The following is a 26,680-nucleotide window of genomic DNA, read 5'->3' on the forward strand; positions in this document are numbered from 1 at the left end:
GCTGCCTGGGCCAGGAGCGGCTGCAGCCAATGAGGGCTGGCCAGGACATGATGTCAGACAGGCTGTAGAAAAGGCGCGGAGGCTTGCGCTGGGCTGGGACTGCAGAAGCTTCTCTCGCACTTTAAGGGATTGCGCCGAGCGGCAGCAGCCCCCCCCCCTCACGCGGCGCAGCCACAAACTTATGTTCCTGGGAACAGCAGGGCTCCACAGCAGCTCCTGGGGCGCACGGTCCAGGGGGCTTTGGGGAGAAGGGCGCTGCAGAGTGCCCATCCCCACTCGTGGCCGTCCCACTCCTCACCCCCCCCGGGTTTCCCCTTTCCCAATGAGAACCGAGAGGTTGGGGGAGGAGCGGGGAAAGGAGCAAACTTTGCCCCCGAGGTGCTCCTGCTGCTAGCCCTCTGGACTGTGAGTGCCCAGCGTTGGCATTGCCCCAGCTCCCCGAAGCAGCAGCCTGCTCCTCTCCTGTCGCTGCTCCCACTGCCCTGCTCCAGGCTTCTCCTCATCGGCTTCGCACGGGGCAATGTAGGCGGTTGTCGTTATTCTCCAATTTGTTTTGCACAGAAGATGGCTTAATTTTTGTATATCAACCCCCCAATCCCTAACCTGCCCAGCCTCCTGCCAGCTGGGCCATAGCTGAGTGCCTGGGACTGCTCCGAGGGCGATGAGCCCTGCTCTGAAGAAGCCTCCTAAAGGGACGTGACGGGGCCACGCAACTGACCAGATCCAAGCCCTGAAGTCTGCAGCACCAACAGCCCTCCTGCCCCCGCCCCCAACCTCCCCTGCCCCCTCACCCCCCTGAAACCCGCGGATCAGAGCCTGCGCTGAGCTCCGGAGAGCTTCGCTGGGTGGCAAGTCCGGAGCCCGACGAGAGACGGGGCGGCCGTGCTAGATGCATGAGGGAGGGCTCCGGTTAATGCAAGTGCTGGGCTCCTGCAGGGACCCCGACAACTGTCAGCTGCAGCCGCAACTCGGGGCCTCCTCCGCCGCCGCCGCTTCCTCAGCGATGCTTTTCCACAGCCTGTCCGGCTCCGAGATGCACGGGGTCATCGATGAGATGGACCGGAGAGCCAAGAGCGAAGCGCCAGCCATCAGCTCGGCTATAGACAGGGGAGAGACCGAAACGGTAGGAGGCGAGAGAGCGGGCGACATACCCCCTCGACCCCCTAAAAATAACTAACCTCATAACGGTAACCACGCTTTCCCTTAAGAATAACCAGGAGAAACGTAGGCAAAAATAATAACTAAGACGCGTTAATAGGACCAAAAAAATAAGCATAAACGCACCTAAAAGCTATGAAATAAACTCGATGGGCTATGCATGTATCTGCCAATAATGAGTAACAATAGCAATAATAGTAACGGACGGATGAACCGAAAGGCACTGCCTTGCGAGAACAGGAATAAAGCAGCAGCAGCCTTTTGGAAGAGCACAGGAATTCCTCCTCCTTCCCTGCCCACAGCCTGTTTGGCCTTCTCCTAAAGTTTTTGGGAAGAGGGCGACATGCTCTTTTATGTAGTTAACGTTCTGGTGTAGTCAGGTTTAGGGAGAAGGGAAAGCATCCTGTCTGCAAAGTGAGAAACACGAACACCAAAGGATCTCTGTTTCTCTGTGTTTTCCAGATGGGATAATACACTGACGCAGTCACTACACACGTCTACTTGCAATGTTATAATCCATTATTGTTATTACTACGATCACCACTAATAATAATAACAAATATAATCTGTTCTCGCTACAGTGCGACAAGAAGAGAAGACGAATTTCAATGGTTACGAACGAAGACACAAATTTTCCCTTCTAAAATATTTTGCTATTTTGTATCTGGTGATTTATAATATTTATGTGTTCTTGCGTTTATGGAGTAGAATAGATACTTCTAAATAAAATAATGTGTTCCTTCTAAATGTCTTAAGCTAACTTAAAATCAAGCGAAGAGATTTTCAATTCCTTCAACATTTGTATATCTTCTACCTTTTTTTTTAATTAAATAGGAAAGATAACTCTTGCTAGGCAAAAAGATCCGTATTCAGGTCAAATATGCCTTTTCCTGTAGAGCTGATATGGCCATGTGCCCGAGAAAAACCTTACGAATTTGTTTTTGTTTTTTTCCATGTTGTATTATTTTTATTAGCATTGTGTATAAAATCACCCCCCATTAGTATGTTTAAGGCCGAACTGACGGCTATAAAGAACCTTCGTACCTGGTTTGTGCTCTAAATATTTTTAGTTTTCTTTTGAAAAATTTGATTTCTTTTTTCCCCGCAGGTAAACAGTGTTTGAATTAGACAACTGATCTCTCTTGGCATAATTGTTATGACATTTATATATGTAAGCCACCGTGTGTGTGTGTATGTGTGAGAGAGAGAGAGAGAGGGAGAGAGAGAGAGAGAGTAAAATATTATAAACGGGCTTAGACTATTAACTTCTTAAGCACCATTCTTGGGTCCCCAAATATTCATGTTACTGGAAGGACAAAGCAGAAAAATAGTGTTTTATTTAAACTGTCTTTACAGGAAGCTGCTTTTGCTTATAAAATGATCACTAATCAGGGTTCGGTTAACTCTTTAACGACATAAACAGTGGAGCTGTGTGGACAGCATACATACATTGCTAGACTTTCATTTAAATCTAAATTCTGAGAGTGGAGTCATTGAAATATAGGCATTTGGGCTATTCGCAAAGTATTTATTTGGCTTGTACAAGTGTAGTTGGACTACTGGATAGTTCTGGTATATTTTAAGACATTCCCTTCATTATCCCTCTATTCTCTTGTTCCTCTTTTAGCTGTCTTCTTTATTTTTGCATTGCGCATCAGTTTAAGGTGCTGGATGGGTAAAAAAATTGTATCCGTCAGATTTTTTTTCCACAATAAGTACATATATAGGGAGTTTTAGGTGCCATGTTAAAAGCAAACGAAGAGGGAAATGTACAAAAGCCAGTTGCAAGGTCTGCCATAAATAGTGCTTCGCGTTTTCTCTTTCCCAATGAATTTTATTTTAAGATCCAAGATAACACAAATAAGGATGTTTTCCTTTTGGTTTAAATGGTTTCCACCATTATTTTCTCACTAGTTAGTTGAAGTTGATTAGATTTTTTTTGAGGAAGTTTCGTTTGGGTTCTGATCTGACACTAAACTATTAAATTATATAAGGGTTACATTTAGTTTACTGCTTCCAACTTTTCCCGGCATAACCTAAAATGCTCTGCTGCGGGTCCCCCCCCTCAGTTTTCTTGATTGGACATTTCAGACTGTGTAGTATTCTTGACAAAGGATTCTACGCTTTGAATTGAATATTCATCTCCTCCGCAGTTTTATTGACTCATCTGTTTAGTGCTTTGGGCTGCAATACATTTTGTTTGGACTCAGTTTGAAGAGAGCTTTTTCTATAACTGCCAGGATCTGTAGTTCACCCGGATTTTTACACACACACACACACACACACACACACACACACACACACACACACACACACACACACACACACACACACACACACACACACACACACACACACACACACACACACTTTCCTATACAGTCACTCTTCGCGTCTCCACTATATAGATATTCAGATATAGATATCGCAAATTAACTGTCTGCGATCTGCCCTGCTGTATGATTATTGTGACTGTTTGTTTGCAGAGCAGCATCTTTTTTGTTTGCACTGGGACTGGCCGATCCAGTTCATATATATCAATTATTAGATTTAACCCGGATGGCCTTCCCCCTCACCCTGTAATATGGCCTTCTCCTATCCTATCCCCTCTGCCAACAACCGCGTCCCTTCGCTTGGGATAGGGGCAGATATTTTAAGCCTTGGAAATCTGAAGGAAACTTCACTTTCCCAGGGCAAGAGAAGCAGGTCAGGATGGCAGGGGCTGGACTCCCCGGTGGTAACTGGGCTTGGGGGAGGAAGGGGGTGGTTAGTGGTGCAGGAGGGTCTCTCCCTCTGTCACTAACTGCCTGTAATTGTTTTCCCCCAGCAGACCATGCCTTCCATCAGCAGTGACCGGGCTGCCCTGTGCGCCGGCTGCGGGGGAAAGATCTCCGACCGTTATTACCTCCTGGCAGTGGATAAACAGTGGCACATGCGCTGCCTGAAGTGCTGTGAATGTAAACTCAACCTGGAGTCCGAGCTCACCTGCTTCAGCAAGGACGGGAGCATCTACTGCAAAGAGGATTATTACAGGTACGGACTGCCCCTCCCCCAGTGCAGGGAGCGGGGGAGGGCTCTGATACCCAGCCCCCCCAGAACAAACCCAACCCCACCGCACACTGCATAGGGGGGTACTGGGCCGACTCTCCCTGCAGGGCAGGATATGGGCTCCCTAAGCCTCTCCATCCAGAGGGCGGGTAATGAGGTATGCAGGACAGGCTGAAGTCTGTGGGGGGAATGGGCCATTATCGGGCCACTAACCCCACTCAGGTTTGGAACCTGTGCCCCCTCCCTCGGTTTCCTGCACTCTTTGGAGTAAAACGAACCAACTAAGGAGAAATACAATGTCACTTTTTTCTCAGCCCTTGGCAAATAGTATTAAAATAATAGTAATAATGATAATTAATTAACGCGCCTCCAGTATTACTTTAAATACACACAGGCACCCTCCCCCCGGTAAACGGTGCGTGGCTTGGAGCCCCAGATGCAGGCAGCCAGCCTGGAGAAGGGGTGTAAGGGGCCGTCGCCAGCCAGGATGGATGGAGTGGCAGGCTCTGGGGAGAACTCACAGACCGGCGGGAAATGTTATTTGTTAGGATAGTTCTCCATTCAGCACGCTGGGTTTCCACGAAAGGGCTGTGATGGTGCCGGTGCTGAATTTCTTCCCTGGCACCCAAGTTGAAGGTCAGACCCAGCCCGGGTCTCCGGACAAGTTTCCCTGCTGTCCCATGGCCCTGAGGGGGGATTTCGTTGCACCTGATTTGCAGAAGTGAGGCGGGGTGGCAGGTTGAGTGTAAAATAATTGTGTTGCTAGAGGGGAAGCAGAAATGGATGCCCTGAGCCAGGGACCCAGGCAGAGGGATCTCCCCTCGCATCGGTCTGGCAGGGCCAGAGCTGGTTTTACGGCTTTCTCCGGCTTGAATCGCTGAAGAGTTTAGGGTACTGGAAGACAAAGGCCACTTTGCAAACTTTACTGCCTTGTTCAGCGGTCCTTGCTCATCCAAGGATCGCGGTCTGGAGCCCAGCCTCTCTGAAAAAAAGCCTTCTGGCCGGAGAAGAGAAACATCTTTAAGCTTTTACCGGGGAATTGCGGAAGGGGAGTGGGGAGGAGATCCGCGCTAAAAAGGGGAAATGCGGTTCTCATTTGTTTCCTGTCGCGGTTCTGTTTCGCAGGAGGTTTTCTGTGCAGAGATGTGCGAGGTGTCACTTGGGGATCTCCGCTTCCGAAATGGTCATGAGGGCCAGGGATTTGGTATATCACTTAAACTGCTTTACTTGCACCACTTGCAACAAGATGCTGACCACCGGCGACCACTTTGGCATGAAGGACAATCTGGTGTACTGCCGCCTCCACTTCGAGACTCTCATCCAGGGGGAGTACCAGGTGCATTTCAATCACTCGGATGTAGCGGCTGGGAAGGGCCCAGCTCTGGGAGCGGGCTCTGCCAATGCTTTGGGACTGCCTTATTACAACGGCGTGGGGACTGTCCAGAAGGGGAGACCCAGGAAAAGGAAGAGCCCAGGGCCTGGGGCAGATTTGGCAGCTTACAATGCAGGTAAGAGACCCCTCCCCACCAGGAATAATGCTGATGGTTTGTTTCTGTTCCCCTTCAAGGGTGGGCTGCGGTTTCTCTTTATTTTGGCTTAAACTGTTAATAATAGTTTAGCTGCAGCATAATTATTGAGATCAAGTGCTGTCAAACTGCAGTTACAGAAGCTGATATGTTAGCATTTTTCACTTCAGTTGGAAATAAAATGTTTTGAAGCAAGGACATCTAGTGGGGGGAGGGGGAGAAAGGGGGCGAGTGTAGCTTGAAATAAAATCTGGAAACCAGAGATTGTAAATTAGCACTTCAGAGAGCTGTGAATTTCCTTTATTAGTTAGTTCTTAAAGGCTGCTGTTGGGTGAATTATTCTGCATCTCCTGAGCTCTTGCACCAAAGACTTTGGTAAAGAGGAGAGTAAAAAACAAAACCAACCCCAACAACGCGGTGATTTCACTGGGAACTGAACTGGAAGGAAGATGGGGCTGTTGCTGGAACTCTGGTGTGGGGGTACAGCGTTTTTATGTTAAAGCACATGCAGAGTGCAGTCCGGTGGTCTGAGCAATTGTCTTTAGAAAGCAGGTGTTTGCAGGCAAGCCCTGGACTGTTTGCTCAGTGACCAGTTTGACTGGAGTTTTGTTCATCAACTGTGAATTATAGAAGTCTCAAAAAAAATCACTATTCTAACCATGCACTAGCCTCAAGTTACAACCCCCCTACTCCAAATGTGAGATCAGCAGCAAGGACAAGGGGTCGCAGGAGCAGACCTGGGTCCCGGGACAAGCTTGTGTCTTTGCAAAAACCCATGGCTCTCCAGTTCTTTAAATTTCAATAGCTAATATCCTAGATTGTTTCGCGTCACCTCAGTGTTGTAATTTTGCAGGCACAGGAATTCCAATTAGTTGCCATCCTATCAAAGAAAATCCTTTCTTTCCTTTGCTCTTCTTATAATGTATGATTTGTAGCCTGTATATAACAGAAATGTTAGAATTATTTTTATCTTTCTGTTTTTGTGGATCCTGAGATAGAAAAGGGTTTGTGCAGAGGAAAAGATTTAGATCTCAGTTCTATTAGAAGGGTTTCCAGCAGCTGTGTTGGAAACAAGGTTTTTCTCTGGACGCAAATCTCTGTAAACTCTTAGATCAAGTGTCCAGCAAATGTTTGTAAAACAGAGGGAGACCCTGAAGAAGACTCAGCATTTGCCTGTTTTTTGAGTAGTGCTGCCCCCTTTTCACAGCTCCTTGAGTCCTTCAGCCCTGCTTGGCAGAGTGGAATTCTGTCTGGTGTGACGTTCGTACATGACCTGGAGGTTGGGGTTGGGTGCAGTTTTGCCTTGAACTTTTTTGGGGGATGGGACCCTCAGGCAAACGTACAGTTTGCTGCTGTTTGGTGCAAACCCCCTCTCTCGTAAATCTCTGGAATATGCTGCTCTGCGCAGCGCTTTACTTTCTACTACTCAATATTAGAAAAATAGAAAAAAAAAATAAAAACTGCAGCGCAGTATATGACTTTGTGAAAAATCTTATCTGCTCGTGATCTCCCAGCCCTGTAGACTGTGCGCGCTTTGAAAGTCGGGGGCAGGGGGAGCGGAGGATGCGCTAAGGCTGCGCCTATTTTGCGCGCAACTTGGATGGGAACAATGGGGAAAATTACTTATTTGGCATAAAAATAACGAGGAGGAAAGGCGTAACTTTAACTAAATGGAAAACAGGTTTCAGGAAGCGTTTGTCACCTGGAATTCGTTTAACCGATTGCTGTATAATTTGGAAAATGTACACAATCAATGGGAGTGCCATTGGAGAGATTTGGGAAGGAAAATTCTTCTGTGCTTTGAAAGGTGTATATGGCGTTTTCCTCAGAGTCACTCTGAACTTTAAAAGATATAGAAAACACGAGTTTCACGTTTAAACTTGTATCCTTTTAGGAGGTATTAGCCTAAATTGTCCTTCCGCTGTCTCCCTGTGCAGGGCAGATGTTCAGTTTCAAACCATCAGCATCTGTCCTGGATAGGTGCGCAGCCTGAACAAACACTATATAGCTTCTTGGCTTCTTAAACTCACCACCTTTATTTGCAATTATTTTTTATTCCTTTTCTAAATAATTACTCTTTATTTCTGCTTTGACTGTGAAACTGCAGATTAAACAACCTTCCCTGGGAAGGTTTTATCTTCTTTTGCTAAACCTTTTTATGATTAAAACAAAATCTCTTAACTGAAGTGATTATAAAGGAAGTTCTGGAAATCTACCCATTTTGTCCTTTGATTTAAAATAAAACAGTAACGGATTGCAAAGTTTACGACTTCGTAAGTTTTAAAAGAAAACATGTTTTAACGCGTGTGTGCGTGACTGCTTTCCACTTTGAGATGAACTCGAAATGAACAATATTTGCCATCCCCTCTTTCTTTTTGTTGCCAGCTGGGGTTTGTGTATAATAAATACATCGTATTCTTCTACAAATAAAACCACACCCATGAACTGGGGGAGGAGCGGGGCGAGACACCTAAAACCTGACCTCAGTTTACAAATAAATTATTTACTAAACGGCAGTTGTTTCATCTGTAGCATAAATTGGATTGACGCTTTTTCCCACTCAAACAAGACCCAGTTTGCAGTGGGGCGGAATGGTTGGGGGATTTTAGATGTGGATAGAGCCTGACAGGTGGAAAATAACTTTGAAGGAATCCGGAACTTCAAAAAGATTTTTTCCCTTTCTTCTTCTTCTTCTTCCTGTTCTTCTTCTTTGTAAGAGTTGCTCCTATAATCATAATTTTTTTCTTTCACTTGTTGGAATAGAGTTTGAGAGGGTTTTTAGGTCAGTAAATCAATGGCTGGAAGCTTGCTGAACACAGGAGCACCTGTAAAGAATTCTGAATAAAATACTCCCTTTGTGAATTGGACCCTAACCCCCCACAGCCTGGAATATTTTATTCGTTCATATCTAGCCTCCCTTTATCATGAAGACACTGAAGTACCCCTAGAAATGATAGATGTACCGTGCATACCGAGGGCCCCACAGCCTGATAAAATGCACAGTCTTTGCGAAGAGCAAAGACCCACATTAAGAACTATTTTCTTCCTTTACTAGCTGACTCTGGAGGATAGAAAGTCTGTCAATAGGAGGGTGGTTAAATAAATATACAGCGCAGCCATAAATCTCGGGTTGGGAAGCAATGGGAGAGGACAGCTATTCCCGAGAAAGGTGCGCACTTGTGAAAAAAAGTGGTTTTCGTTTCTGTTTGTTTTGTTAGGAATGTAGAACGGAAAAGGCTTTTGAGCTAGGTTAAAGCGGGAGCTGGTATCCCTAGATCCGCTTTGGCTGGACTTCCGCCGCGCTCGAGGTCGTTTGTTTCCTTTCACTATCGAACAAGCATTGACAGAATAAATGTGGGGTTCTGATGAATCCAGGCAGCAAGGAAAGTGTCTTTTGCTCCTATCTCCCTGCCCCACCCCCACCCCAATCCCCAGCGAGGTTCGGGGGAGTTAGGAGTGTCTCTGGCATCAGCTAAAAGTTTCACTGGAAAGACAAATAAACCACCAAAAAATACAATAAAAAGCAGGTGAAGTTTTTGAATAATTTGTTCGATCTCTTTTATTCTAATTTCTCTCATCACTTTTCTTCCCTCTGCACAAAAATCAAACAAGTGACAAATTAAAGAAAGATTTCTCCCTGCCACTGATGTTACAAAGCCAGACAAAATCGAGATTCTCAAGCGCGAATGTTTTCCAGGAGGGGCTTGGTGGTTTTTGTTTTTTTTTTAAGTATTTAGTCCGAAAAAAGTCTGTCAAATACGTAACTGCCGGTACAACTTTGGGGAGCCTGCTTTGCTGGGGCTAGCACACGATCCCTGAAGCGGGCCCCTCCAACGGAAGATTACAGCTGCGGACGAGGAATCTCCCCCAGGGACCCCAAAGGGACTGGGAGCCTAGGGGGCTGGGGACCTGCTGCGCGCCTCCTGGCGAGCAAGGGCGCGGCTTGCGCGCCCGGCTCCCGCTGAACTGCGCCTGTTTCCCGAGGACGCCTCTTGGGAGTGGAACGGGACCAAGCCAAACGTGGCCCCAGCGAAGAGCGAACCAGCCCCTACTAATGGGCGTGTCCCTCCTGCGCTGCTACCAGGAGCCTGGGGCAGGCTGGGCGGCCCGGGGGCTGCATGTGCGCACAGCGGAGCCAGGGCTGGGTATGAGGGGACAGAGAGAGGTCAGCGCTGGAAGGGGAGGGGAGACGCTGCAGGGACTCTGCTTTGCCTCCAGCCCATGACCTGGCGCTGGCGCTGGACTTGGGGGGAGGCTGGCGGGGTTAATCACCAGCGCAGGGAATTACTGAGCGCTCGCACCAGCAATTTAGCTTCATTCACTCGGCTTAATTGAGAGGAAAAAACCTCTCGAGCCAAGCCCCTCCAGGAGATGGGCCTGGACACCCCCCCCACTGCAGCCCCCACAGGGGGCTCAGAGCCCCCTTTCCTCCTGCTGGGGCACCCACTGCACACACGTACACTGGAGGCCCTGATTTATCCCTCACTCCCTCCTCTTGCAGACCTGGCCTCTCTCTACTGCCCATAGACAGGGCCCTCCAGAGGATTCGGGGGGCCTGGGGCAATTTCGGGGGCCCCTTCCATTAAAAAAAAGTTGTAATACGATAAAATACTATATCTGGTGGGGAGGGCCCTGTGGGGCCCAGGGCAAATTGTCCCACTTGCCCCCCCCGTGGCCCTGCCCATAGAAACCTCCCCCCCCATAGTCCTATCTCTCTTGGGCCCTCCTCAGGACCCCTTTGTTCTCTCCTCTCCCCGCACTGTAGGCCTGTCCCCTCCACTCCTCCCTCTCTTTGCCCCGACATTACAGCCAGTCCGGCAGCTACTCGGATCTTGAGCCTCTTTCTCCCCCTAGAGGAGTCACACAGGTTGCAATTCACTGGGGTTTGCACCGAGACCGCACGAGGTGCCCTTTGGTTCTGGTAGGAGGAGGGATAAGCTCCCTTCTCTGCCCTTGCATCTGCCACAGTCTTGTTCACAGCTCTGCTTCTGAGCTCTAGGGAGGGGTCCTGGGATTGTTTTGCTAAGCAAAACTGTGAGGGAATGTGACCCAGACAGAGCCCTGAGCTTTCTTTCTAGCTGGAAGGTTGCAGTAGGGATAAAAAGGGAGCTCCACTCTATGTAATCTCCCCCGCCTCCAGGACATCCCCTATCTCCTGTATTCCCAAAAGCTCTGCTTGAGATTTCAAGGCTGAGGAAGAAGCTCCTGGGTCCCCTACTCTGAAACCTCACAGGTGTGGTCTCCCCCTACTCCGTGCACACAGATCTGGGGAGGGGGACACAGTCCCAGTTCCAGGTGGCCCGGATTCCTCTTCCTGAGCACAGAATACCCTCTTTTGTTCCAAAATCCCCCTTTTTGTTCCACTTGCTATTAAGGACCCAAGAGTCATTGCCCCCCTCCCTTGTTCAGAGAGAGATCCAACCTACTCTATATCCCAGGTGATATGAGTCAGCGAAGGATTCTCATCTTTTCCCCCCACAAGGATACAAAACCCTTCCATAGACTTACCTCAAACAACAAACAGTGCTGCTCTCCCTCCCTGTTCTTCCAGGTGGGAAAAGGTGCAGGTCACTGAGCCACTGGGAGTGGAGAGCTGATGTCTCCACCATATGTTTCTTATTTCATCATTCTCTTGACACCAACATTTGGTTTGCTTTTTCCTTTTCCCGATTTAACATGTCAAATATAAAGATAAAATTTCCCCAAAGGAAGTGCTTCTGCCCCTTGCATACAGCAGCACATTGAGCATTAGTGCAAGGTTGGTTTGAACCCCAGCTGGTGAGATCCAAGGACCAGGGTGGCATAAGAAAGATCTTTCTGTGTTTTCTTCTCAAATGTAGTTTATAATAACAATACCTTATTTCTTTGTTCCCTGTCATCCTTTTACCAGGCAGTTTACTGCATTGATATATGGAGTACATTTTGTTCCTTAGCACCAAATTGCAATGTTTTTGGCGTAGATTGTCAGGGTCAAATTGATGGCGATACTGCCTGAGCTGATTTTTGTATAGTGTTTTTAATGGGGGAGTGTAGGACTAGTCATTACTCAGAGTGGCCAGCCACAGTTTCATAGGGAGGGGGATATGATGGCCAGCATGAATGTGATTCAGTGGCTGGTGGAGGCTCTGGGAGGCAGGGCACAGTGGATAGCTTGGGCTCAGTGTGCATTCTGGGAGCTAAAAAGGGACTCTGTGCCCCTCTGGGTTTCTTTGATCCCCAAAGTGGGAACCAAGCACTAGTCTCATTAATTTAAGCTTTCCCATTTGACTGGCATTTCACTGAATTCCATTTCTGAACTTGTCTCATGGCAGGAAGCCGTCAGCCTGCAGTTGAGAGAAAACCTGGAATTTGGATTGTCTAACAGATCCTTTGTGAGATAGACAGGGATGGCACACAAAGAACAGGAGCAAAAGTGTCTGAAAAGGAGAGGGGGTGCATAGGGAGCCTCTACAGGATTATTTCTTTGCACTGAGGTGTTCTATAGGAGACCCTCTGAAAATTCCCCATGAAAATTCCCCTCTGCCCACTGAGAATCTTTTGACCCAGACCTTGGGAGGGAATCCAGATTCTGGGAGAGTCATGTATAATAATACAATAGACTGATTTAAAGATGGAATCCTAAGTATCACACCCCAATATGAATGGCCACTGGCACTAATCAGAAATCTTTATCTCAGGCTAAAGCTTCAGGGGGTATCTATCCAGCTGGCATAACAAGAGTGAGCAGCAGCCACCCTCATGCACTTTTAAATTCTGTTGTGCCACTTCCTTTTTTAAGAGGAGACAATAGTTCTGCAGGCCCCAAATGGGACATTTTTGTTTTTATTTTATTTGGGGAATGGATGAGTAGGGAGAAGAGGTAGGGAAGTAAATTATAAGAAACAAGTTATATATAGTTGCAATGAAAGGAAAACAGGTTTTGGTTCTTCAGAAAATAATTTGATGTTTTTCATAATCAATCACTGACTTGTCACCTCTGGGAGGATTAGAAAAGATTTAGGATGATGCTCATGCGTCTTTTCCATCTCTAATGTCTATGAGTGAATTTCTACAATTCTGAGTGAATATCTTTAAACAACAATAATAAATAATGTATTATCTTACCTCTCTTTCATAGCACCAATTTCCATGAGCAATATAGTTTTAGATAATCTTCTTCCCAGCATTATTTGAGGAGGAGAATGTAACTACGAGGGAGACTGAAGTACATAGGGTGACTACATGTTTGGCAACCAGACTTCAGTAACCAACCAAGCCAGAAGAAGATTCTGAAGTTTTCCATTCAGCTTAATAAATGCAGGCTTCTGCTGTCCCCATTTGTGTCTCCTTTTCCCCCTTGAATTCTGGTGCTGTCAGTTTTTCCATGAGAAAACCAAGTTTAAAACTTAGCAGAAATAATGCCCCTCATTGCTGAAACTTGGCATGAGGTTAGTCTGGAAAGGATTTATATATATATGGCTAGTTATTTAAATTATAGGAGTCTAAAAAACATTGAGAGAAGTTTTGAGGTTTCGGATGCTTTTTACGTGTCTGTGAGACAAACATGCCTTTGTTTTTCAAATTGAAATTTTTCAGGCCTTACTCCATAATGTGTCCTGGCCTTTAAAAAGTCTCTGAAATGCTAAAGTTTGCAAAGCAATCACTGTATATGCTGACTAATTGCTTTCTATAGTGTTTGAATATATTTATTATTATTGGTACAGAAGACACACATGCATATTATGAACATTTTGTTAAATTTGTTTCCACACCTGATTTTTAGAGTTCATATTTGTTCTATGGAGCTGAACAGCTCCAATTTGATAAACAATCTGTATTTGAAATAAGGCCATACCTATCTGCTACATTACATTGTATTGGATCAGTAATGATGAAATATTCTAAAACCTGAGTGTAGATGTTTGGACAGCTGGATCAATAATTCACATTTTATAGCTCCCAAGATACATATTTATCTGTTTTTTCCAGCCATTTTGGTAGAGTGGTTGAATAATTATCAAGGGAGAGTGTAAAATGAAGATTACAGGGATTTTTCCCCTTTTTAACACACAACTTTTTAAAAAAACTGAAAAGGGGGTTTGCAGATACCTGAGCACAGAGGGGTAAATTAATGACAAAATGTCAGAACAGATTTTTAGACGTATCACTGAATTTTCTCGTGGGTTTAGTCTTGATCCTTAATGTTATTTTAAGGGTATTTTTTGCGGTTTAATGTATGCATGTATAAAATCAAAATAATACCTTTGGCTTATGAGAATATTTTGCTTGGCGTGCAACTTTCAGAACTATTTGGTAATTATTGTAATGCTCCTTTGCCTCTAAACATTCTTTGCAAGACTTGTTACTGATTTTTTCAGATTTATCGGGCAGTCTTGTTAAATTATCTCAAATGGATACATGGAAAATTGATTCTTTGAACCACTATTTTTAAAGAGATTTTGTTTTTAATGAAATACAAATATGCAGAGAATAGTTTTAAAAATGTATATTTTTGATTTGCCACACTACTGACATATTTTAACAGGCTTATTTCTTTAACTAGTCAAATTATAGTTGTAATTTTCTGTCTGGTACACAAACTTTACTCCTTTAATAGTGTTTTATTTAATGGGTCTCTCTTGTATTCTACAGGGTTTAGTTTGATGGAGGAAATAATTATAATTTTAACTAGTCTGTTCCATCAAGATTTAAGTGGACTCTATTTAGCAGCTTTCTGTGTACAGTACAATGCAATTTATGGTGATACAAAGTGCATTAAAACACTTTACAGAGTTGAGGACAGCTACTGTCCTACAGACAGAAAGTCATGGAATGGATGTGTGGAGATGGAGAAAAGAAAAAAGGAAAGAGACCTGACATTTTAAAAGCAGTAAAGATGCAGGTGAGGATTTTTGCAGACTAGTTATTGTAAGGGAAGAATAGAAGGATGCAGGAATGGAGGGGAAGGCAAGTAGGGTTTCTATCATTATAATACATGCCATAGTATGTTCTTTTAATTGCTGCACTCAGATGATTTGCAAACAATGTTGGTCACAGAATGATGGATTTACACAACCATTTCCTTCTTCTTGTCTTTAGCTTTAAGTTGCAATGAAAATGATGGTGACCACCTGGATAGAGACCAGCAATACCCCAGTAATCAAAAAACAAAGCGCATGAGGACGTCATTCAAACACCACCAGTTGCGGACAATGAAGTCTTACTTTGCTATTAACCACAATCCTGATGCTAAGGATTTGAAACAGCTAGCTCAGAAAACTGGCCTAACCAAAAGAGTTCTTCAGGTAAGAAGAGCAAAGACTTCTGTCTCTAGCAGTAAATAAAATATCAATCTCAAGTTTGACAAGCCTTAGTTGAAACACTGTGAATAATACCTCCACATATTGCTAATGTCCCTCTGTGATGTGTAAAGTAATCCCAGAGAGTACGAGAAAAGCCATTTCTTTGCAGCCTAGCAGAGGAATATATCTTGGGTTCTAATTTTTAGAGCAGAGTTGTGTAAATTAGGTGTCTTGCTTATTTTTATCAAATAGTTATTTACATCTGCCAGGCATTTTTCCTGCAGTATTCTTTTAAGGAGAGGTGAATGATTTTAGCTGTCATATTCCTTTTCTAGGTAGATAACAGTATGGAAGTTTAGAAGTCACTCTGAATGAATAATTGCATAAGAAATTAAACAGAAATATTGATTTATTTTGTCAGTCAGGATAGATCGGACATCTTGGCTTTGTAGCTGAAGTGAATAATAGATTTTTCAAAGATTAAAACACGTTAATTTCTCATTCATAGTTTTGTAATTTAGAACTGACGGGTGAAGGCATTTTTAAAGACATTTTTCCATTGCATGCTGGATTTTTCTTGGCCCAAAGACACTTGTTCCCTCTGAATTTTTATGGGAAGCAAAAGGTGGGAATGTTGGATCCTTTAGCTCCATCTAAATCTATACTCTGTGCTACACCAATTCGGATTTGGTGGGCTCTTATCCAAAATGACTTTTTAGCCAGAGGTAAATTTGGGAATTCAGGAGCTCTAGACCCTCCTATTGAAATAGTGTAAACAAGAGCCTGAGCGAGGTTTGTGGGGAAATGGGTTGGAGACTTACTAGGAACCAAATGGGGTACAGTGACAAGACCTGGCAGGGAACTATGGGGAAACACTAGCACCTGGGCAAGTTCACAGTGAAATGGGGGATGGGTGGAGAAAGCAATGCTAAGAGAAAAGATAAGTTTTCTGGAGTAAACCTAGATCTTGTGGTGATGGATGGATAGAGAGAAAAAGGAGTGGAGGTTGGGGGTCCTCTGGAAAAAACGGTAATGACAAAATTACTGTGACTCCTTCTCTTGCACATCTTTCCTGCTGTTTGATATTGTTTGTTTTTATGGCCCTACCTCAGGGCAGTGGACAGATACCTACCCTACTAGTCCCTGCACTTATTAATGCCTGAATCAGTGCCTGTTGCAGCAGCTGCTCCCATATGTGCCTGACTAGAGCTATTGCTTGTGCAAGAAAGGATTTTCTGCATGTTTCCATGTTCCTTCTGCCACTTCATCTCTTCCGTTTTCTTCCTGTTTCTCTGGCTTCTCTTTTCCTTTTCTCTCTTCTTCTTTTTCCCCACACTTTGATTCACTTTAATCATCTCCTCTCTATTCCTTGTACTTCACCTATCACAGAGCCCTCTGAGTGCCTTCCTATAGTGCATCAAGCAACATGAGTCACATATGCCATTACTGTCTCTCTCTCTCACCATCTTTCTGTTCTCTCATCCCATCCCAGCTGCATCAGTCTTAGCATTCATCCTTCTCCTTTCTTTTCTCTACTCATGCTCTGCCCTTCAATTTCCCCCTACTTTATTCTTCCCATTCCTCTCTTCCTTTTTACACCCTAGTGCTCCCTCTCCAGCCCTCTTACTCTGTGACTCCCCCAACTTCAACATTCCTCTGTCATTGGTTCTTTGCTCTTGCTCTATTCCTTCTACCCCCGTCTTACACACTTAAACACTGACATTTCTGGGTGCTGAATGTGTTCCTTTCTTTTCATCCTGTCCAGCCCCCTGCTGTTCCGTTCAGCTTCTTTATGAGCTTGCTAATGTTACTGGAGAATCAGTCATCTTGCTCCCACAGTGGCATATCTGGTTTGCTTTGCCTGCAGCACTGTGGGAGGTGGACAATAAGGAGGAGAGGATTGGACCTGTAGGACCATGGGAAATAATGGAGTAGTGTTTCCAGAAGGTGATTCAGAGTGACACTTTGCCTACTACAGCCATTCGTATGGCCTCTTCTGCCTGTGTTGGAATTGCTCTAATCCACCCTTCCAAGCTATATGTTGGAATTAATGTGGGCCATGAAAACACTTTTTTCTTGGCTTGCATAGATCAGGGTTTTAGAGCCTCTGTGCCCAATTTGCACTTTAACTGACCAGTGAGAGGAAGCAAGCTAGATTTCTGTGGCCATGGAGATGATTTTCAAACTTGAAAGTTCACTTACAATAATTGCAAGGTGGCTCCTTGCTGGGGAAGTCTCGTCATGCTTGTTGGCTCCTGGTACAGTGCTGTTCATTAATTCTTTTAAATGGAAAAGTTTGATATCCAGTCTGTGTCATTTATTGAACTCAGAGCCATTCACTAATACCACTGGGCTAACATGCAACATCAGATTTCGTCTGTCTTTCGTACTGAAGCCACATGGACTCTTAGACGTACATGGACATGTTCCAGTAGTATTAAATTCCAAACATTACCTGTATTATTGCCAGGCATGTCTGTAAACTTACCTTCTTTTCTGCAAGATTAGGTCTGTGCTGTTTTGGCCAAGGACAATGTTTTTGCCTTCAACATCTTTCTCTTTCTTTATACATAATTTTTAATAGAAACTCTGTATAAGCCTGCCTCCGGTTGATGAACAGAGAAACAGCTGTCTCTAAGCCTTGTGGCGCTTGTAATGAAACTGGTGAGCTTCCTAAGCATACACAGTGTAGTTTCCAGAGTTGGCCACAGTCTTTTTACAGTACGGACATCAGTCTCGTGAGTAAGTGTTAGGGGTGGGTATGCTGATCGACGAGTGGAATATTTGGCCAGATTCTTCAGCGTCTGTGATGTCATACTTGGAAGACCTGACTTTGAGCTTGGCTCAGTCTGTAGTGAGTCATCAGTTGTCCATGGCCAGCAGAAGTGGGCAGGGGAACGTGTATATACTACTCTCTAAATGATTGTTCCTGATGCAGTTTGGCAATGCACAGACTATTTCCCAGAAGTATCTAAATCAGAATTATGTTCAACTTTTTTCCATAAATTTCCGCTATTTCTGTTTGTTTTGATTCATTTTTTAACCCTTTGATCTACAAGTTCATTCACATACCTAATGCATGTCAGCCAGTGAGAGCATGTGAACGAGTTGATTGAAATTCAACAGCTTCCTCAGCAAAGAAGAAGAGGGGAAAAAACCCACAACTCTTTGCATCTAACACCTTCTGCAAGTGGTATGAAGAAAGGGGGTTCTCAGGAGGAAATTTTGATAAATGGCACAAAATGTTCCTTTTTAGGGCCTAGATTCTGCCCTTCGTTGCATAGTGCAGAAGGGGAAGGAGAGAAGATAGAAAAGGATTCTTTCCTCCCTGCAGGTAGCAGGGTAAGATCCTTCATAGAGATAAAAGAGTGCTAGAGGAAGACTGGCAAGCAGGGGTGGCTCTAGGCATTTTGCCAACCCAAGCATGGCAGGCAGGCAGGCTGCCTTCGGCGGCTTGCCTGCGGAGGGTCCGCTGGTCCCGCGGGACCAGCCGCCCCTGCTGGCAAGTGAGCTGGCCCATTCCATCTATAGTCTCAAGGAGATGTAATCTACTTGGTAGAGGTCTGTCCAGCTACCTTCTGTCTTCCCAATAGCTTATAATGCATGCTATTCAGAGCAGCCGCAAGTAACTTGTTGCAGTAACCCACCCTGTTCTATTCTGCTCCCCCAGGTCAGAACAGGATTTTACCCTTAATATTCAGGATCTCTTTAATACACTGTGAAGATTATATGAAAAGGAAAGTGATATGGAAACGTACACAGAGAGGCTAAGTGACTTGTTCAAGGAAATCTGCGGAAAGCAGCGACTTAAACATAGGTCTCCCTAGCCCTAGCCTAGTGCCCCAACGACTGGACAATCCCGCCTTGCTGTCCATCCATAGCTATTCAATACCATTAACTCAAATATAGTATTATTAATGGTTGACATACAGCTGATTCTGTTTTTCAGTGGTAGTTTTGGTTTATGTAGTTCAGACCTTTAATGATGCATTTGAACAGAAAGACATTAAACATTTCCCACACTGTTGTGATTTTATTTATTTATTTATTTATTTATTCCTAAATACTGAAGACCAGATTCCTAATTATCTAACTGATGTGAGATGAGACCTTCTGGAACTATTATGTACAGTTGTGTTATTGTTTCCTTGTGTTAATGTAGCACTGTTATTGGTATAGGGCCTGCACCTACAAAGTGGGCTTAAAACAGTACTACCACTGTGCTGAGTGGAGAATTCTCATTTGGTAGCCTTTTACATCCTATCTGCAGAGATATAAATGATGACACATACTGCAAGGCAGGCCCACATTACCAGCAGCTCACAAACAATAGTTTTGCTTCTCTCAATTCCCTTGAGTAAAAACACTGGCTAAAAATATTTCACATTGTAAGTCTCCACCACAGACTCGTATACAATGTGTTGGAGGTAGCTGTTTTAGGCTATTCTTTTCTGACACAAGGCTAAATATTTTTCAGAATCTCAGTACAGTCAATATCTAGAAGCTTTTTAAGTAGCAATATTAATATCATTGTGCATCCCTAAAGCACATTACAAGCATTAACCAGTTAATCCTGCAACACCCTGGAGAGGGTGGGAGTTAGGAATTAGCCTGTTTTTAGACAGCACCTATAAGATGTTGGGGTATATTTTTCCCTTCATGCTAATAGGAATGAGTCATATTAAAGGGAAAATACACCCTGTCAAAATCTTTCCGTGTGTGCAGCTCCCATTGGTAGCATTCACAGGTAGCTGCATGGGCAGCTGAAGGTAGTATTTGATTACAAGTGTTTAATTACTTTGGAAGAAGGAGGGAAATACATACAAACTGGCTTGACCCTCTCTCTTTTCCAAATCACTAACTTATATACAAAATTAGACATTTAGAGACATCATAGTGGGTTTTTTTAGCAGCATCGCAGTTAAGGATCAATTGGGCTTTAGGAGTAGGGTGGGAGATCAAAGTAGTTCTAATGTCTTTGGAAATTTTATAATTTGGTTTGACCAGCAAATTGCTTCATGTTTAGAAACTGAAATTTTGCTAGCATGTGAGGCTTGACCCTCTTCCCTATGTGTAAGTATGTTTCTTGCAAATATGAGGATGAAGTCAGGGGATGATGTGCACATGATTGGAACTAGTGAAATGGTGACTTTATCTCTTTTATTTTCATTAATAAATGATTGCGTTATTCAGCCTTGACAACAGTGGGCAATTCTTTAAACTTTTTATTATTATTTTTTCCTGCTGTTAAAGGGACATTGTCAGATTACATATATTTGAAAATAAAAATTCCCGTACTTGTACTACAAATAATTTATATTATTTAAAATGAAAAAAATACAGATTTAAAAATTCTGCTTTTCGTCATTTCTGATGGCTGTTTTTTTACATACTCTCAACTTAAATAATCAAAATAGATTAATCTGTTTCACCTTTATTCTTTGCACACGTGGTTCCTGGTCCTTCAGCTGGAACCTCACAGACAGACCCTTGCACCCTTTACAGAGCCCTACGGCTCTGCCTACATGGATCTGATTGCAGAGTCAGGGCCCGGGAATGGAAGACATTGCAGGTGAAAGTTTAAGCCAAAACCTACTTTCCATTGTTTGTGCCTAGTACTGAACACTTCACTGGCACTTAACAAATAATTAATAATGATAATACATCTGACATCTTTAAAGAACCCTAAAAGAGTTAGTGCTAATATTAATTTTTGGGATGGCTTTTTTTTTCTGATTGTAATATACCAAACCTATGCATGGAGCCTAAACTACTTGACAGTGTCCCTTTAAACTAGGGGAATGTCAATATAAACTATTAAAAACACTAAGCTGCACAAGCAAGGACACAAATGGACATATGCTACCCTTGGTCTATGTGTACCACTCTAGAAGACATTAGTAGGAGTTACACATGAGGATAAAAGGAATTTTTTATGTTCAAGCTGCCCATCTGTCCTTAACTCCACTCCTTGGAGTTCATACCTAAACACTTCTTCACATGGATTTCCCGCTCTTTCCGCAAAGAAAGAAGAGTCTGCAACAGCATCCCCTCTTTCCCCAGGCCCCACAGAGGGTGTTTGGTTCTGGGGATCCATAAGTGGGAAATAGACTAGTCAGGGGAGGGAGTGGGAAGACTGGGGGCACATCCATCGTCCCAGGATTGTGTTATCTTTACACATCTCATTCTCCTCCTCCATGTGGTGGGAATCACACTCAAAGGGGCTTCCCAGGGCTTCTCAAGTTGCAGCAGGACCATACTGTTAGGGAGTTGTGGGGGACACAAGACTCTGTCTTCCTTCTGGTCCCTTGGGCTCTGCACACCCCCTTTTCCACAACAGAACATCTGGCAGACAGTTGTGATAGGAGACCCTCACCGATATCTCCTCTCTCTTAGTCCCCTTCTGTGGAACTTCCTGCAGAAAAAACGATAAGGCCTTCTGCACCTAGACTGACAGGGACTGATGCTGCTCACACTGGAATAAGTCAGTGTGAGCTCACTGAGAGCAGGACTGGGTCAGTTAAAGGTGATACAACACAATGACTTGAGACCCGGTGATACCTAAATAGTCGGGCTTCACTTTGTAAGATCAGAGCCGGAGTATATATTATCCCTGTAATGTCTGAGTGTCTGGTATTAAAAAGTCGGTATCTGCCTGCATCAGCGTGAGCACAGGACTTTTAATGCCATTTTAAATTTAATAGAGATATGTCTCTGTATCTGGATTTAATAGAAATATTCTTGGGGTTTAATATATTTTTTACTGATATTTAATTTGAGATAAACTAGCAGAGTATTTTATTTTAAAACTAGCCCTATAGGCATGGGACAGGCACCATTACCTTTGGAGAGAAGCCTTGGCAATTTAGCCTTAGAAGATGAACTTTGCTGCTTTTGTCTCTCAGTCATAGACAGCAGGATAATAGCTAGACAATACAGAAGATAAATATAGTTCTAGTTACATACAGATAAATATACTTTTTGCACACAGATTTTGTTACTTCTAAAATTATGTTTTAGTACAATACAAATTGTATCGTATACCTTCATAACAAGTATGAGAAAACATTCTACAGAGAGGCTGGGGTGGGGAGTGAAGCCAAAACATTTTTGGGGTGAGGGTGGGGAGGAGAGAGGAAGGCTTTATGGAGAAAGAATGTCAAATCTTTTAGAGAGAGGGGAAAGTTCTGCTACCTCTGGAGCTGTAGAGGAGCTGTTTAGGGAGAGGGGAAGAGCAGGATGCCATGCATAGCATCTATATGCTTTGAAGTGCATGATGGGAGGTGGGATGGACCAAAATACGGCTGGGGCTGGTGGATCTAAGATTAAACACATTGTCTCATCAGTTCTGCCCCCATCCTGACAAATACTGCTCAGGAGCTGGGGTTAGGTGCATGAACCACAGCGGCTACTGAAGCCTTAAGACTCTTTTCTTCATTTCCTGGAGAGCAAGATTCCTCTTCTTCATGCCCTGTTCTCTTCATATCCCAGTGCGCACTCTGTTTACTTAGAGAAATGTGGGAAAGGCAGACATAAATGCTTTACATGCTAAGCAGAGAACACTTCACACAACTGGACACAACCTGTGGAGTTACTGTAGCATGGTGAGCGGTTCCACCTACATGCGGGCAATACAAGAATACACCTAATTGAGGCTGTATTGAATTTGTGTGTTTTGCTTTTCTAAAAAAATGCTGGTTTTTAAATGCTACCCTATTATATTAAAATATTTCAGGTTTGGTTTCAAAACGCCCGAGCCAAATTCAGACGGAACCTCTTACGTCAAGAAAACACAGGGGTGGATAAGACTTCAGATTCCACACTCCAAGCAGGAACCCCGTCAGGACCCGCCTCAGAAATATCCAATGCCTCCATGAGTCCATCCAGCACTCCCACTACCTTAACAGACTTGACTAATCCTACCATGCCTACTGTGACATCTGTCTTGACATCAGTACCTGGAAATCTTGAGGTTCATGAGTCTCGAAGTCCTTCACAGACAACTCTCACAAATCTTTTCTGATGACTCTTTCTCAATAATTTCTTTAAAAAAGAAATTATTCTTAGTTGAATTCCAAGAGTATTTTAATAGAGGCTTTGAGCAATTGACTAACCACACTTAGGATCTCTCCTGAAAACAGAAGGAAATGTATTGTTCTGATATTACAGATTATGGATTGAGGAATAACTTGGAAGATCTATCTGCAACACAACATTTGTGTAACTGTACAGTTTTGTGGACTGAGTAAGGGAAACAGCAATTAATTTAAATTGGCTAAAGCTTCTGTAATTTTCAAAGACTGCCATGTGCCTTATATACTGTTTTATCTACGTACTTTGGATTACATGTCCATTTTTCTCTTTTTCTCTCTGTATATTTATAACAAGGGCAAAAATGTAACAAGAGTTTGTTACTTTGAATAGTCCTATGCCCTTATTGGTTGCTTTGTTGTTTTAGAATTTTTAAGGTGAAAGTCTGTTTGAATATCAGAATTTGTAAAATCTAACCAGTAATAAAACCACTTGTGTAAACTACTTGGTAACAGCTGCAGTTACATTTAGCATTAATTTCACAGTGCAGGTAGGCTGACTGTATTTAAATTGATTAGAAAATTGCACATCAAATACAGTATCTGCTTAGAGTAAACTCTAAATACGATACACATCTGCCTCCTGATTCCTAAATATATGGGTGAAAAATCCAATTTGTATAACAGGGTCTAGATATTTTCGTTATAGAGAAATAAATAATTGTTAGTTGAAACTAAAAATTGTTATTGAACGTTAAAATTTACACAAACATACTGCTTAATTTTGTTGCTGAAACTCAATTTAATTTCAGTTAACACTGAAAAGGAAACAAATATTGCTTTTATGCAATCAAAGGTGTCTGTCCTATTCTGTGGAGAGGGCAAGCCAGGCATTTGAAAGCAGTGTGGCCACGATCAACCTATTTCTGAGATAGACACTGGGTAATGTTGTCCCCTAGAAACAAAAAAAAAGTTTTGTTAGATTAATTTAAAACATTGGCAGATAACATTGTTTCACAAACATATATGGCCTTTTTTAATGGTTTGAAGGTATAAAAAGGCAGGTAAGAATATATTGTTATGGATACTAATAAAAATGGCTATTCCTTAAACCATAATGGACCTGTTCAATTTAATTTAATTCCTTCTCAGTTGTGAGATCTGAATATCATTTGTGCTGTGAGCTCTTTCTCCCTTTTTTTGAAACTTAGTCTTTCATTCTTTAAGGAAAACATAAGTATACCTCAGCAAGGTTTACATTGAGTTAGAATGCTGTATGCTATTTTCCCAATGGTTTATTTAATGCAGACTTTGAGCAGTATGTACCATATATAAGGTTGTTTCTTTTCAATCTTGATGCAAGGTTTTTCAGTCAGATGTGTTAGGTTGTATGTGGCTGACTTAGTAAAAACTGTTCTGTTGCTCCCATAGGATTGAAATCAGCAAAAGATTATTCTGAACTAGCAGCAAGATAGGTGCTAAGATTTGTGTTCTTTGCTCCTCAGAGTGTACTGAATATGATTCATTAGGCCAGGCTCCGTGCAAACAGTGTTTTGGTTTTTAAAATGCTATATTTATAAAGCTTTCTCGGCTGAAAGCTTGCAGACCTTGTGCATGCCAAATTCCCATTGAGGTCAGTGAAAGATCTGGGTGCACAAGGACTGTGAGACTGGGACCCTGACATATTTTAAATATTTATTAACCTTTCTTGCTCTTTAGTTCTGGTAAATAAAGAAGAATAATCTAAGAAACAAGACAGTCCCCATAGGAAATCATGAATGGATAAGATTTGTGAAGGGGGTTGTATTCCCATCCCTAAAAAACAAAGAGTTTAACATAGTTCATTAACTTTGCACACAGTTACAAATACATGTTTTTTTAAAAAAACCTACAGGTTGAGTTAGCAAACTTTACTAGATACCTCATAGCAAAGATGTCTAAAAAGGAAATAATATTGGTTAGTGGATTGTTAAAGAGTATGCTTCTACCTTTTGAAAAGGGTGTTCACACACAGATATTCTGCTGTATGTGGTGTTTTGTTTATTGTCAATCACCTTGGGAACTTTATTTTTGTTAAATGGTTTAGCTGGATTTTTTCTTGATTTAAAAGGCAATGTTGGTCCAATATGAAATGGATACAGGCCATAAATAAAAACCTGTGTATTCCTATGTAAACAAAATGGTTTTCAAAAACTTACTATTAAATTCAATAGTAATGCAGCAAAATGTAGCTGTTGACAATTTGAAGAGAGGTGCTGGTTGTTGTTGGTATTTTATTGTTTTGCTCTTTTGTTTTAACTACCTGAATCCACATCTTTGAAATCAGTTCTCAGTATTGCCTTTTCAATAACTGAGATTTATGGAGGGGAATAATCTCGTGTTTCTATTAACTAAAACCTAAAACAGGCAATTAAATCAATTGTCTGGTTTAATCAAATCAGGGATTTTGCATATAAGTAAGATACAATATTCTATATAAGGCCTTTATGTAGGGACATTCGGATTCACTCACTGTCTCCAATGACCTATGTTGTCCCCATGATAGTTTCAATCCTGTGGTATTGTTCAGTTGTTTAGAGCTTGTTGGTTTTGAATGCTGTACATTTTTTTACTACTGCAATCCTAATGTTTCTTCACATACTTGTACAGTTCCACATTTGATGTACTAGTCTGAAATTCTGTTAAAAACATGAACAAAAATGGAAATGATAGTTCTTTGGAAGTGTATTTTTACTGTATATCTAAACTGAACTAGTTGAACATACTTCTTTACATCTTGCATGATAGGTGTGTAGTTCATTTTTTAAATATGAGACTTGAGAATAACAGATCAAAAATATAATGAAAACTATACAAATATGAAAAATACATACATTGATTTGCTACTTTTTGACTCAAGATACTTTTTGAAAAACATTTCTCTAGATTATTTAAGATAATGCAAGTATTTTGTCTTTTAATTTATACCTAATACAAAACAGTAAAATGGATTACACATCAGAGAATTTTTGAAGCCAGAATGCAATTCATTGAAATACTTGATTGCTCCCTCAGTCAAATAGAAGGAAAGAGTACTTGATCTTAAAAATGATGTCCAAATCTATCTGTATTTAAGGTAAAGTTCCTTAGCGATTGTTCTTATGAAATATTATCACAATTTAAAATATGTTGATACGGTTAACTTTTACATTTCAGAAACTTCATTCTCTACTCAAAAATTATGTATTGTATGTTTAGGGGGATACATTGTATTCTTCATATATAATGAAGAGTTTGAATCCCTGCTTGAAGATCAAAAGTCAATGCAATCTTAAATGTTATGGGTGCAACCAGTGCCTCCATAATAAAACATACTGTTTTGGAAGCCAGACCTGTAGGTATTTGAAAAGTGCATATTTAAGTATACTTTCCTACAAATAGGTTTGGTATTTTTGGTGCCTTGCAAGATAAATATGTCATATGTTTAAACAAGAAAATAGAAAACAGAATCAGGCACGTGTAGCAACCACCTCCTTCAAAAAAATAAAGGGAGAAAAATAAGAAAGAAAAACAAAAGTGAGCCTTAGGGTACAGGGAATGCTGCTGATAGAGGACTTAGAACCAGTTCCAGCTACAGATGCTTCAGTGTAACATCCAA

General features: G+C 42.5%; 1 protein-coding gene across 3 annotated transcripts; it reads left to right on the top strand.

Annotated features, from left to right (window-relative positions):
* The first annotated feature begins 801 nt into the window (after window positions 1-801).
* LHX2 (LIM homeobox 2) lies at window positions 802-25,851 on the top strand. 3 transcript variants are annotated; one of them, XM_030536077.1, is made up of 5 exons: window positions 802-1,123; window positions 3,986-4,191; window positions 5,332-5,714; window positions 14,811-15,016; window positions 22,749-25,851. In XM_030536077.1, the coding sequence occupies exons 1-5, from the start codon at window positions 890-892 to the stop codon at window positions 23,034-23,036; spliced, it is 1,317 nt and encodes a 438-aa protein (XP_030391937.1). In that variant the 5' UTR covers window positions 802-889; the 3' UTR covers window positions 23,037-25,851. The 3 variants fall into 3 exon arrangements, with proteins under 3 accessions (XP_030391937.1, XP_030391938.1, XP_030391939.1); XM_030536078.1 differs by having other exon boundaries at window positions 3,989-4,191; XM_030536079.1 differs by lacking the exon at window positions 802-1,123 and adding an exon at window positions 3,817-3,864.
* Window positions 25,852-26,680: the final 829 nt, after the last annotated feature.

This window comes from Gopherus evgoodei, chromosome 16, assembly GCF_007399415.2.
Source record: "Gopherus evgoodei ecotype Sinaloan lineage chromosome 16, rGopEvg1_v1.p, whole genome shotgun sequence".
Classification (NCBI taxonomy): domain Eukaryota; kingdom Metazoa; phylum Chordata; order Testudines; family Testudinidae; genus Gopherus; species Gopherus evgoodei.

Excerpts from the sequence above, each read along its gene's own strand:
- LHX2 (XM_030536077.1), top strand. The coding sequence starts at position 890 with ATGCATGAGGGAGGGCTCCGGTTAATGCAAGTGCTGGGCTCCTGCAGG. Across the intron at positions 1,124-3,985 it reads ACAGGGGAGAGACCGAAACG|CAGACCATGCCTTCCATCAG; the intron begins GTAGGAGGCGAG and ends GTTTTCCCCCAG. Across the intron at positions 5,715-14,810 it reads TTTGGCAGCTTACAATGCAG|CTTTAAGTTGCAATGAAAAT; the intron begins GTAAGAGACCCC and ends TCTTGTCTTTAG.